At 47.4% G+C, this 14088-nt stretch overlaps 3 protein-coding genes across 3 annotated transcripts in view; 1 reads left to right on the top strand and 2 right to left on the bottom strand.

Annotated features, from left to right (window-relative positions):
• alg8 (ALG8 alpha-1,3-glucosyltransferase) overlaps nt 1-11279 on the bottom strand; it is a 131176-nt gene extending 119897 nt beyond the window's left edge. The window contains exon 1 of the mRNA XM_083926700.1: nt 11269-11279. The gene's annotated coding sequence lies outside the window, so the exon portion shown is untranslated. The remainder of the gene's footprint in view (nt 1-11268) is intronic.
• LOC310956816 (odorant receptor 131-2-like) lies at nt 3181-4149 on the bottom strand (the record flags this gene model as incomplete). The annotated part of the gene is made up of 1 exon (XM_083927188.1): nt 3181-4149. One exon carries the CDS (start codon nt 4147-4149, stop codon nt 3181-3183), a length of 969 nt encoding a protein of 322 aa, XP_083783314.1.
• Nucleotides 11280-11429: 150 nt separating the features above from the next.
• On the top strand, nt 11430-12395 carry LOC310956815 (odorant receptor 131-2-like; the record flags this gene model as incomplete). The annotated part of the gene is made up of 1 exon (XM_083927187.1): nt 11430-12395. The coding sequence occupies one exon, from the start codon at nt 11430-11432 to the stop codon at nt 12393-12395; it is 966 nt and encodes a 321-aa protein (XP_083783313.1).
• Between the last annotated feature and the right edge of the window lie 1693 nt (nt 12396-14088).

Genomic DNA, 14088 nt, shown 5'->3' with positions numbered 1-14088 from the left:
ATTCTTTCTCCTCTAAAGTTTTTATCATATTCATTCAGGCTGAGGCACGGAGGGATTACTGAACATGATCACACAGAGATGCTGAATGACCACGAGCAGACAAAAGGACCAAAACCGAACACAGAGAGACAAGGAATGACTAAGGGGATGCAAAACCACCACAAAAAGATGCAAAATGGCTAAAAATAGATGCAAAACCACCACAAAAAGATGCAAAATGACTAAAAATAGATGCAAAACCACCACAAAAAGATGCAAAATGACTAAAAATAGATTCAAAACCAGCACAAAAAGATGCAAAATGACTAAAAATAGATTCAAAACCAGCACAAAAAGATGCAAAATGACTAAAAATAGATGCAAAACCAGCACAAAAAGATGCAAAATGAGTAAAAATAGATGCAAAACCAGCACAAAAGATGCAAAATGACTAAAAATAGATGCAAAACCAGCACAAAAAGATGCAAAATGAGTAAAAATAGATGCAAAACCAGCACAAAAAGATGCAAAATGAGTAAAAATAGATGCAAAACTACCACAAAAAGATGCAAAATGAGTAAAAATAGATGCAAAACCAACACAAAAAGATGCAAAATGAGTAAAAATAGATGCAAAACCACCACAAAAAGATGCAAAATGAGTAAAAATAGATGCAAAACCAGCACAAAAAGATGCAAAATGAGTAAAAATAGAAGCAAAACCAGCACAAAAAGATGCAAAATGAGTAAAAATAGATGCAAAACCAGCACAAAAAGATGCAAAATGAGTAAAAATAGATGCAAAACCAGCACAAAAGATGCAAAATGACTAAAAATAGATGCAAAACCAGCACAAAAAGATGCAAAATGAGTAAAAATAGATGCAAAACCGTCACAAAAAGATGCAAAATGAGTAAACATAGATGCAAAACCAACACAAAAAGATGCAAAATGAGTAAAAATAGATGCAAAACCACCACAAAAAGATGCAAAATGAGTAAAAATAGATGCAAAACCAGCACAAAAAGATGCAAAATGAGTAAAAATAGAAGCAAAACCAGCACAAAAAGATGCAAAATGAGTAAAAATAGATGCAAAACCACCGTTTGGACCCAGGCAGGGAGTCTGAACCCAACATGAGCCGAACTCTAAAGTCAAACCCTGGGTCTCAGTGAGATTTGACCTGTTTAAATAAAGGTTAATAAAATAATAAAGACCTGACTCTGTTTCCCTTTCCTGCACTTGGGTCCCCTCTCTCTCTGTGTCTCTCCGTGTGCTGTTCATGACGTCTCTAACGTTAAACATTAATGCGTGGTATCAGTTATTCCTCAGTACTGAGGTTCACGCGCTCATATTTGCTTTTCCAGCTTTAAAAATAATTTTATTTATGAGGTTTTTGTTGCTGTTTTCAGTCCTTTTCTTCATTGGGGGGCGGCAGTAGCTCAGTCCACAGGTGACTCAGCAGCTCAGTCCACAGGTGACTCAGCAGCTCAGTCCACAGGTGACTCAGCAGCTCAGTCCACAGGTGACTCAGCAGCTCAGTCCACAGGTGACTCAGCAGCTCAGTCCACAGGTGACTCAGCAGCTCAGTCCACAGGTGACTCAGCAGCTCAGTCCACAGGTGACTCAGCTGGGGACTGTAGGGTCGCTGGTTCAAGTCCCCGTGTGGACCATGAATGGAGTGTGGACTGGTGGCTGGAGAGGTGCCAGTTCATCTCCTGGGCACTGCCGAGGTGCTGTTGAGCAAGGCACCGAACCCCCAACTGCTCGGGGCGCTGGTCACTGGCAGCCCCCTCGCTCTAACATCTCTCCTTAATTGCATGTATAGGTCCTGTTTGTGCACGTGTGTATTTCGGGCCTGTGTGTGTGACATGTATAATAATAAGAGTGAAAAAATAACATTTCCCCGTTGCGAGATAAATAAGGTAATTCTTCTTCTTCTTCATCTTATAAGTGTTTATCTTTAACGTTAGATCATATTCCATCCTGATCTTTTTACATTGTGGTTCATGACTGTGAGCTGTATTGAGTTGTTCTGTAACTGAGTTCAGTCAGAAACGCTGCTGCACTTTAACTCTGTTTAACTTCTTTACTTTGTTCTTATTTTATTTCATCTGCTGTAAAACTGTTGTTTATGTATAAACCTGAGTTTAACCACAACGTCCGCTGCACTCGGTCACATCAAGTTCATTGTTTTTATGCTTTATTTTGATTTATTTCATGTTTTTATGCTTTATTTTGATTTATTTCATGTTTTTATGCTTTATTTTGATTTATTTCATGTTTTTATGCTTATTGTTACTCTGATCCTTTCATCTTTGTGTTCAAACTGATGCACAATAATAAATAAAGCTTCTTGAATCTTGAATCTTGAATTTATGTGTGTGTTTATGATGTCAGCTCTTATGCACTGCAGTAGTTTTTAGATTATTCCTGAAACAAACAAACAAACAAACAAACAAACAAACAAACAAACAAACAAACACATCTCCTTGGCTGTGACGAGCTTCACACACACACAGAATATGGAGCAGAGCTGTTTACTGTGTTGCACTAAATGAAATCTGTTTGTCTAATAAAGTCCTGTCATCACTGCAGACTCTGTCCCTGAAGCCTTTCATTCATTTATTCTTCTTCTATCATTTTGTAACTTTATACTTCAGAGTTATGAGTGGAACAGGTGCACTTGTTTGTGTACTGGATCAAATAAACTCACATATACTTCACATCTCACATCATTTCAGACTCACCATTGTAAAATAATAATGAAGTTTATTAATAAAGCACAATTTAAAACACAGTAACAAAGAGCTTTACAACAAAAACAGTTTCACCTGTTTTTGTTTCATCAGTGCTTTAAAATCAGACTTTTCTTGTTTATAGCTTTTGTTGTTTTGATGCTATTGAAGGTGAGGACGGCAGTGTTTTAAATGTATTAAAGCATTTATACTTTTAATAATCTTATAAGAGCCAGAACTGGCCTTTGAAGTCACACTTAACACAGAAACACCAGAACTACACACACACATGTGCTCACTGTTTATCACAGGGACACGTAATTAACACACACATGAGCCGGACATCACTTCTGTAAAAGGTGCATAAACAGTGTTAAGTATAATTATAACTATTATTATTGTCATGTGTTAATATGAAGCATGCACATGTGTTGGGGTCAGCTCACACAGACACCTGGAGTCTGTCAGCGGCACTTAAAGAGCAGAGCGCAGCGTCTCCACCAAGAGCACAGGTTGTGCACCAGGGCCGGTCGGATGCTGCGGTCCCTCAGGCCGTAGATGAGAGCGCTCATACCCCTCGGAATCACGTTCAAGAAAATATAGCAGACGTTGGCCATGCGCGAAACTCTGACTCTCCCCCAGATCCTGGTGAAGGCGATGAGTAAGGTGGGGGTGAAGGTGGAGAGCAGCACCAGGCCCAGCTGGACCAGGTGGAGCAGGATGGTCCAGAGAGCCCTTCTGGCCGACTCTCTGTCTTTTGAGGCAGACGTGGCTACGAGCACGACGCCGATGTAGGAGGCGATGATCGCCAACCCCACGGACAGGAAGAACATGCTGGGATACACGATTTCAAAGCTGTGGAAGATCGGTGCGAACAGGAGGCTCTGTTTGGAGCAGAAGTAGTTCATTTGCATGTTAAAGGGGTTTTTAGTGACCACGTACACCAGCATCAAAACCTGAATGAGGGTCTGGATGAAGCTGGTGGCCCACACCACAGCGATGGCCGCGCCCGTGTTCCTCACGGTGACGATGATGGCGTGCTTCAGGGGATGGCATACGGCCACATATCTCTCAAGTGACATCACAGCCAGGGTGAGCGGGGAGATGGAGTCTGTGATAAGTGAGATAACAACAAGAACACCACATGCGTAATACGGGATCCGAACCACTAAGAGACCCAGAATGTAAAGCAGGAGGTTGGGTATCTGCTGCAGAGTGTCTGCAAAGAGCAGGTTGTACAGCAGGATATAGCGGGACGTCTCACAGAAGAGCTGCTTACTCCTGAGGGTGAAGAGCAGAACACAGTTAATGTAGAAGAAGGAGCAGATCAACCCCACGGTCACCACACCCAGCAGCGCTAACTCGTACGCTTCCTTCCGACTCGCTCTGGGAGCAGCCGTGACGTTGGCCCTAGGCTGCAGCAGATACAACATTGTGCTCCTGTGGCTGCTGTAGCTGAACTCATAAAGAATATGTCACACACAGTAAAGCTCATCATGTTAAAGAGCCGAAACGATCCATCCCCACAGACACCTTTAACCCTGAATCAGCCGTCAGTGCTGAGCAGCCGAGCCACGAGCACAGACACCATCTTCACTCCATGAGGGCAGAGCTGATCTGGGTCTGCTTCCCTGCACCGCACGTATATATGCTCCGTCCTCACAGAGCATCATTACGTCACCGCGGTCATCAGTGAGTGATGTCATCTCTCTAACACTGTCTCTCCCATTGCTTTAAGTCTTCATGGCTTGCTCAGTGGATGTAAAGAGTCCTATTATGCTCATTTTCAGGCTTATACTTAAATGTCGGGGCTCTTTAATGTTCAAAAAGCACTAAACTGTGGTCATGTTGCCTGAACTTGCTTTGAAGTCTGTTTACTGATATTCTTTTAGACCTCGGAGTTTTTGTGCGTCTTGTCGACTGTTTTTGAATCTTTAAATCGACCAAATCTGCAGTAAACACTCCACCTCCGCATCACACCAACGTGAACCTTTCACCGCCATTGTTTGAAATGTCCGCGCATGGTCCCTCCTTCTTTTTTCTACGTCCCAACAGGCGCACAGGAAATGACCTCAGAACCGCCGTAGGCCTCGTGCTCGTACACGTGCGCACGCTCGTGCTCGTACACGTGCAAACGTGCTTTACTAAAGCCCACCTCTCCCAAACGGGCCGTGGACGGCAAGCGTGCCGCTCCTAGACGTGGTACGGTTGCACTCACACTGGTCAAAGGAACCAGACTTTAGCCGTGACACGTGCTGGGGCACGGCACGGAGGAACAGTGGGAGTGCGCCCTATCTCTGACTACTCTCAGGGCGTGATCACACTGTCCTCCCGGACCACGACCCGGACTTTAGGGTACTTGTCCCCCCTCCCTCTCCCCCCCGCGCCCCAGCCCCGTTTGTACTCACACTACCAGGGCCTCGGAGAATGCTTCTTGCTGTCCATACGTCATCACGCCGTAACACGTCACACGCATTGATGACGTCATGGCGATGCGTGGCTTTGTTTCCAGATCTTTCCGTAGACCTCGGAGTTTTTGTGCGTCTTGTCGACTGTTTTTGAATCTTTTCATCGACCAAATCTGCAGTAAACACTCCACCTCCGCATCACACCAACGTGAACCTTTCACCGCCATTGTTGTTGTTGTTAAATGTCCGTGCATGGTCCCTCCTTCTATTTACATGTCAGAACAGGCGGACATAACGCTACTGCCGTAGGGCTCGTGCGCGTACACGTGCGCACGCTTGTGCTCGTACATGTGCAAACGGCTCCGCTAAAGAAACAAAGCCACGCATCGCCATGACGTCATCACCTCTTTCAAGCGGGCCGTGGCGGCCCAGCTGGCCCTTGTTGAGCGCGGAGCGGGTGCGCTCACACTACTTAAAGGTACTAGACTTTAGCTGAAAAACCGGTTTTGGCTGCGGCCAAAAGGATAGTGTGATCACGCTATCATTTAGAGGATGTGCTGCCCCATGTTGTCAAGGACCAAACCGGTTTGTCAAGGGCCTGAACTCCTGTGATAACCAGAGGAGGCTCCTTAACATCATCCAACTAACCAGAGCCCTCAGGACCCGACCCTGCTGCTGTCTCTCAACACTAAGAAGGCATTCGCTTGGGCTGATTGGTCATATTTGTTTTATGCTTTGGAAGAATTTGAGGTCATTTCCTGTGCGCCTGTTGGGACGTAGAGAAAAGAAGGAGGGACCATGCGCGGACATTTCAAACAATGGCGGTGAAAGGTTCACGTTGGTGTGATGCGGAGGTGGAGTGTTTACTGCAGATTTGGTCGATGAAAAGATTCAAAAACAGTCGACAAGACGCACAAAAACTCCGAGGTCTACGGAAAGATCTGGAAACAAAGCCACGCATCGCCATGACGTCATCAATGCGTGTGACCTGTTACGGCGTGATGACGTATAGGCAGCAAGAAGCATTCTCCGAGGCCCAGGTAGTGTGAGTACAAACGGGCCTGGAGGGGGGGACAAGGACCCTAAAGCACGGGGCACGGGACGCACGCACAGTGGGAGGGCGCTCTAACCTGTGACGGAGGCACAGTGGGAGGGCGCCCTAAGACCTTTTGGAGTGAACGCCCACTCTGCAGTGACCAAACCTCTCATCAGCAGAAAGAATCAAAGGCCAGACGTGGCTTTGCTGAGGAGCAGGTCGTGTGGACAGAGGAGACCTGGTCCAGAGGGACTCCAGTGATGAGAGGACGTTCACTTCACTTGGGTCTGATGGAAACGCTCTGTTGGGCGCAGGACCGGGAAAAGACTGAACCCAGCGTGTGTGAAGACGTCCGTTACATTTGCATTGAATGCAAACGTTGATGTGAACTCCTTCGGCAACATGCAACACCTTCACTGCTGAGTGATGAGGTGTTGTCATGAGAGTCTTGTTTTTCCTTTGGTGAGAGACTCTGAGGCATCACAGAGAAATCCCCACACATTAAATATTTAAACCTCACCCGTCATCATGTCTTCATTAGATGTTGTTATGAGTGAAGCCTCCTTTGGGGGTTAATTAGTCGTCTTAATGAAGTGGAGGGTGTGGATGTGGAACTTTCATAGAAACAAAGTACTGCAAAGTTTAACAAGTCCAGAGTTTATGGAGCAAACTTGAAGCTTTTCATGTCAATGTCGGTTTCCTCCCACAGTCCAAAGACGTGCAGGTGTTCGGTTCATTGATGACTCTAAATCACCCGTAGGTGTGAATGGTTGTCTGTCTCTGTTCGTCTCTATGTGTCCTGTGATAGACTGGCGTCCTGTCCAGGGTGGACCCCGCCTCACGCCTGATGTCAGCTGGGATCGGCTCCAGCCCCCCGAGACCCCGACAGGGACAAGAGGCTGAAGATGAATGAATGAATATGCCAGCGTACAGTTGTGCATAGTTAACTATACTTTCCAAAGTAACATATGTAACTTGGGGCGGCAGTAGCTCAGTCCAGAGGTGAGTCGGCCGGGAACCGTACCATCTCCGGTTTAAGTCCCTGTGCGGACCATGGCGGCTGTGGCTCAGTGACAGAGTGGGTAGTCCTCCATGTGAGAGATTGGCGGTTCGGTGCTGTACATGGGTGTGTAAATGTGGTGTGGATGGTCAGATTAGATTAGATTAGATGGTCTGTAGATGTCCACTGCCATCAGTGTGAATGTCTGTGTGAACGGGTGAGTAGGATGAGTGTGAAAGCGCCTTGAGCAGTCAGAAAACTAGAAAGGCGCTTTATAAGCACAAGTCCATTGAATGCCAGTTCATCTGCTGGGCACTGCCGAGGTGCTGTTGAGCAAGCCATTTAACCCCCAACTACTCGGGGCGCCGATCATTGATCTCTAATAACAAAGTGGACTTAAATTAAAGAATTTCCAACCGCATAGTTTGCAATAACACCCTAATTGACCTTGATGTGTCAGGATCCAGGTCCTGTCGGTCTCTTCCCTCGTCCTTTTGTGTGAGTTTGTCTCCCTCTGTCCGTTTCCCCTGCTTGTGTCTTTCCCTTTGTGTCTTTCCGCCCAGCTGTGGCTCATCCCCTCATCAGCGCCTGACGGATAAAAAGCCAGTCGCGCTCACATTCGGCGCCAGACCGTTGTTCGCATTTACGTGGTATCGCGTCTGTGGGTTGGTTCCCGTGACTCATGCTCGTTTCCTTTATCCGTGTTTCCTTATCCATCGTTAATTGTTTCTTTGTTTTCTTTTGTTTTGGTTTCCCAGTACCTGTTGGTCCACCACCCATTCGTGTTCGTCTCCTGATCCCCGCGTTTGTTCGTCATCATCTCCACCCGGGCCCCGTCCCTGTTCTCCCCGTTCTCTGGACACTGTTGGTTGTTTGTTTTTCGATTAAACGTTTGTTTACTTCTGACTCTGTGTCCGTGTCTGTTTTTGGGTCTGAGTTATTCCCCGCACCGTTAATGACATGATGTTTCGTTAAAGCAACACCATGAACCCTTATAATACATTTCCAAGACCCTCGTGCAACAACTTGCGTAAGTGTGATGACACATCTGTCGCATTCTGAGTCTGTATCACTTTCACTGGAACGATGCAACTTCGGATTTCGGGTCGAAATCTCATCTCATCTTCAGCCTCTGATCCTGGATCAGGTCTCAGGGGCAGCAGCTCCAGCAGGGGACCCCAAACTTCCCTTTCCCGGGCCACATTAACCAGCTCTAACTGGGGGATCCTGAGGCGTTCCCAGGCCAGTGTGGAGATCTAATCTCTCCACCTGGTCCTGGGTCTTCCCCGAGGCCTCCTCCCAGCTGGACGTGCTATGAGTTCCTCACGGATGCTGAACTTCTCCCCCTCTCTCTAAGGGAGACTCCAGACCCCCTCCTGAGGAAACACATTTCAGACGCTTGGACCTGGACCTGGTTCTGTGGGTCCTGACCTGGACCTGGTTCTTTGGGTCCTGACCTGGACCTGGTTCTTTGGGTCCTGACCTGGACCTGGTTCTTTGGGTCCTGACCTGGACCTGGTTCTTTGGGTCCTGACCTGGACCTGGTTCTTTGGGTCCTGACCTGGACCTGGTTCTTTGGGTCCTGACACGGACCTGGTTCTTTGGGTCCTGACCTGGACCTGGTTCTGTGGGTCCTGACCCAGCTTTCAGGACCACAGGTGAGGGTAGGAACCAGGACTGAGGGTAGATCCAGAGCTTTGCCTTCCTCAGCTCTCTGTTCATCACAACGGTGCAGTAGAGCGACTGCAGCTCCGCCCCCGCTGCTCCATCGTCCCCTCACTCGTGAACCAGATCCCGAGGTCCTTGAAGTCCTTCACTTGGGGTCAGGACTCGTTCCAGACCCGGAGGAACAATCCAGCGGTTTCCTGCTGAGAGCCACGGCCTCAGATCCAGAGGTGCTGATCCTCATCGCGGCCGTTTCACACTCAGCTGTGAACCGATCCAGTGAGTGCTGAAGGTCCCTGACCCACGACGCCATCAGGACCACGTCAGAGACCAGATCCTCAGCCCACCCACCTGCAGCCCCTCCCCACCACGACTACGCCTCCATATCCTGTCCATGAAAACCACAAACAGGATCTTGCGTGTAGAGTGGAAAGGAGACCTGGTTCTTGTTTTTCTGTTTAGCGTCGTTGAAAACAACTTTGAACTAATGTGCAGAAGTAAAACAGGACTAAGGCTTTTTAAAGTATAGTAATGTGTCATCATGATCAGAACCAGCGTCTCTGTTGTGCTTCTTCAATGAACTCATCATTGAGACCAGGTTGATGAGACTTTGTGTCTTTTAACTTAAAAATGAACTTTGATAAACACACTCTGATTCATTTTTAACACATTAATTATATTAAATATCAGTATTTAAACCTTGCCGTTCAAATACGTCCCCCCTTAAAAATGAAGGAGTCAAAAGTTAATTTGACTTTTACCAACGACTTAAAAACATTAAAGTCTCCGTTTGTTGTTTTGTTGTTTATGTTTCATTTGAAATCTTTGATGTAAATATGATATAAACTTTGATTTGCAGCTGAAAACAGAGGTGACAGAGAGGAGCCCTCCCCTCTGACCTGGTCTCCTGAGAAACTCACTGACACTCATTAAATATTCAAACCTAACTCATTAATGTTTGCAGTAAATATTGACATGATTCAGATTTCCTGTGGGAGTTTCACAGGACTCTTCGTGGAGGTGACGCGGACGTCAGCGGAGAGCCTGGAAAAGTTAACGAGTTCAAACAAGTCAAGTCCAAAGTCAATAGAAAAACACAACTTTCCAAAGTAAAGTTTTGATTTGTCATTTGATTATCGAATGACAACTGCATAGTTAGCAATTACACCCTTAGGGCGCCCTCCCACTGTGCCTCCGTCCCGTGCCCCAGCACGTGTCACGGCTACAGTCTGGTTCCTTTGACCAGTGTGAGTGCAACCGTACCACGTCTAGCAGCGGCACGCTTGCCGTCCACGGCCCGTTTGGGAGAGGTGGGCTTTAGTAAAGCACGTTTGCACGTGTACGAGCACGAGCGTGCGCACGTGTACGAGCACGAGGCCTACGGCCGTTCTGAGGTCATTTCCTGTGCGCCTGTTGGGACGTAGAAAAAAGAAGGAGGGACCATGCGCGGACATTTCAAACAATGGCGGTGAAAGGTTCACGTTGGTGTGATGCGGAGGTGGAGTGTTTACTGCAGATTTGGTCGATGAAAAGATTCAAAAACAGTCGACAAGACGCACAAAAACTCCGAGGTCTACGGAAAGATCTGGAAACAAAGTTACAAAAAAAAGTTTTGCTTTTCCATTAAAACTCTCTTTAGTCTGAACGAATATTGTAAATGTTTGACTTCCTGTCCCGTTCTGTTTCCATGGTAGCAGCCAATAGCGTTGGGCGTTGCTGGTTGCCAGGGTTGTCTGTTGTTGGGTGCAGCTACTGTAGGCTGGTTGCCAGGGTTGCCTGTTGTTGGGTGCAGCTACTGTAGACTGGCACTGGGTGAAATGGAGTTAGCCGATCGTGCAGCTGCTTGGGAGCCTCAGTGAAGGGGGCGTTCTTTGTCCCAGCAGCTGAGTGAGCGGAGACGGGCAACAACCAGAGTCACTATAGGCCGAGCATTCACTCCATGGACTGAGAGAAAGGAGAGGAACGCCATTCAAACGCACGCCCACATGGCTACGCTGCTAACATCACTTTCATCTGCACTTAGCTGGAACGGCTAACGCTAACCGCTAACGCTAACAGTCAGTCAAACTCCTCTAATCCTTGTTTTGATGCTGTGGTTTTCTGGAGGGGACGGGTTCAAACAGGCTCAAACAGACTCCGGTCTCCTGGAGCTACTGGGCCGGGTCTGACCAACCTGGCAACCCCACTGCTGGACTTCTTTTTTGTTGTTGGGACGAAAATCTGGAGACACTAGATGGAGCTGTTCTGATCATTCTACACATTCAACCTTTAATACAAATCAAACAGCATAAAGGAGCACTACGATATACATGAGTGCTATATTCATGTCCATGATGGACAAAATGACGTAACCAGGGTGTTGGGCAACGATAGAAGACAGAAGACATGTACGTCACCTGTGGATGATGTGGACATGTGACGTGTCACGTGACATGGGCGTGACGACGTGCTGAAAAACAGTGTGAGAGGGAAGGACCAGCGCACAGAGCAGCTGTGCTCACACAGACGCACCATGTCTGAGCGTGGACTCCACACACACGTCTGCTGACTCTGGGTCTGTGTTGTTGTGTGTTTGAAGGTTAATGTCTTAACTGCTTCTCAAAGATGTTGAATGGAAATCAGTCTGTGAGCAATGCCAGTGCTGAGGCGCAGTACCAGGGTCTGCTGGAGAGAGTGCTGTTCTCCACCCTGACCACGGCGCCCTGCTGCGTGTTCCTCTTCATTAACGGCACCATGTTATTCACACTGAGGAGTAAGACGGTGTTTCGTGAGACCTCCCGTTACATCCTCTTGTTTAACCTTCTCCTTGCAGACACGGTGCAGATGGCCCTGAGTCAGTTACTCTACATCGTGGCTGTGTGCAGAGTGCGGCTGACGTACCCCGTGTGCGGGGTTCTCACCATGCTCGCTGATCTCACTAATGAAATCTCTCCTCTCACACTGGTGCTGATGTCTCTGGAGAGGTACGTGGCTGTGTGCTTCCCGCTGAGGCACGCCACCATCATCACCAACAGGAACACGGCGGTGGCCATCGCCGCGGTGTGGGCCCTGACTTTACTGAACATCCTCACACGAGTTCTTCTGCTCTTAGAGTTTCCGTTTGAAGCCCTGGAGACTCTGCAGATGAGGGACTTCTGTGCAGACCTATCCATGTTTCTGGGGCCCATGTCTCATCATTACGACAAAGCCTACACTTGTTTTCTGTTTCTGTCCTCGGGGGTGGCAGTCACCTCCTCCTATGTGGGAGTGATGATCGCAGCCAGGTCGGCCTCCACGAACCGGGCTACGGCGTGTAAAGCTCGTAACACGCTGCTGCTGCACCTGGTCCAGCTGGTGCTCAGTCTCTCCTCCACCGTCTACAACCCCCTCCTCATCTCGCTCTCAAGAGTTGTAACCAGGATAGTGTTTGTGCGCGCCCAGAATGTTTTATACGTGTGTATTTTCATCTTCCCCAGGTGTCTGAGTTCTCTCATCTACGGCATAAGAGATAAGACCATACGACCCGTCCTCCTGTACCACCTGTGCAGTCAACTGAGACTCGTCCCAGCAAAGGCAGAAGTCTCCCCCTGACCTGCATGAACTCAGAGTCAGGACACCTTCACTGTCCCCTGCAGGAAGCACTGGGTTTTCTATTACACGTGTGCATAAAAAGAAACACAAGTGAACATAAAACAAACAGCAGATACAGAACAAACCCTTAAACGAACATTAAAGATTTCATAGTGATGTTGATGTTTGCACTAAGTTTGTCCTACAGGGACCCTGTAGCTGCGGCCTGAGGGATGTGTGTGACAGAGTTGAGGGGTGGGTGTGAGGGGGCTGTGCTCTGCTTGTTGTTTCACCTGCACATCTGATGATACGTGAATCTGTGAACAAATGTTCAAATGTCTCTGCTCACGTCAAAACGCCTCACTTTCCTCAGCTGCTGACTGTGAGGTGTGCAGAGTCAGCAGGTGTCCCTCTCCTCCACCTGCTCCTTCGTCTTAGAGCTTCTCTGCTCTATGAGACACGAGTGAGTCCACTTTAGAGCGCCCTCCCACTGTGCCTCCGTCCCGTGCCCCGTGCTTTAGGGTCCTTGTCCCCCCCTCCAGGCCCGTTTGTACTCACACTACCTGGGCCTCGGAGAATGCTTCTTGCTGCCTATACGTCATCACGCCGTAACACGTCACACGCATTGATGACGTCATGGCGATGCGTGGCTTTGTTTCCAGATCTTTCCGTAGACCTCAGAGTTTTTGTGCGTCTTGTCGACTGTTTTTGAATCTTTTCATCGACCAAATCTGCAGTAAACACTCCACCTCCGCATCACACCAACGTGAACCTTTCACCGCCATTGTTTGAAATGTCCGCGCATGGTCCCTCCTTCTTTTTTCTACGTCCCAACAGGCGCACAGGAAATGACCTCAGAACCGCCGTAGGCCTCGTGCTCGTACACGTGCGCACGCTCGTGCTCGTACACGTGCAAACGTGCTTTACTAAAGCCCACCTCTCTTAAACCTAAACCAGTGCTGAACACCGCAAAGACCTTTACCTATGATGTGACATGATGCTCAGGGTCTCTGCAATATATGTTTTTTTGTCTTGTTTCCTTAAGCTGCTACAGTGTGTGTGTGTGTGTGTGTGTGTGTGTGTGTGTGTGTAAGCTTTTCGTTTTAAATGTGTCTTTTAAAGGTTGAGTCTTTTCTTTTTGATGCTTTTAATGTTAAATTATTTCTGCCCTTTTAAGTGATTAAACTGTAAATAATAACATGGGAAATAAAGGCGATTCAAATTCAAATCAGTGTAAAAATTAACTGGAGATGAGACCCAACAGTGCATCATCTTTGTGTTTGCCTCTAAATGTATCTCTCTTCCTCTGGTTTGTGACAAACACTTGGACGCGTTGTGATCGTGTTGTTGTTGAAAACCTGAGTCTGGTGAGGAGCCAAACACCCGCTGCTCCTCAGAACCAAGACCCAAACCAGGGCGCCACCATACGAGGAAAATATGAAATATTATTTCATTCCCCTTTATTTAACCAGGAACTGAGATTTAAAATCTATTTTCCAAGAGTCCTGACCGAGACAGCAGCAACAACACACAAGTTTCACATTTAGAACCAAAACAACACACAACTGAACATGAGACACAACTAAACCTGATAAATGAACTAAATAAAACAGACAAAAAGCAGATCAGTGCTCAGAGACAGAACAAATGTGCAAACTGTATTTAAAAACTCCTTAATGCTGCTTCTGAAATGCTCCGTGCTGGTGAAATGATC

This window comes from Echiichthys vipera (genome assembly GCF_963691815.1).
Source record: "Echiichthys vipera genome assembly, chromosome: 14".
In the NCBI taxonomy this organism is placed as follows: Eukaryota; Metazoa; Chordata; class Actinopteri; order Perciformes; family Trachinidae; genus Echiichthys; species Echiichthys vipera.
This window is presented reverse-complemented; position numbering and strand designations above follow the sequence as displayed.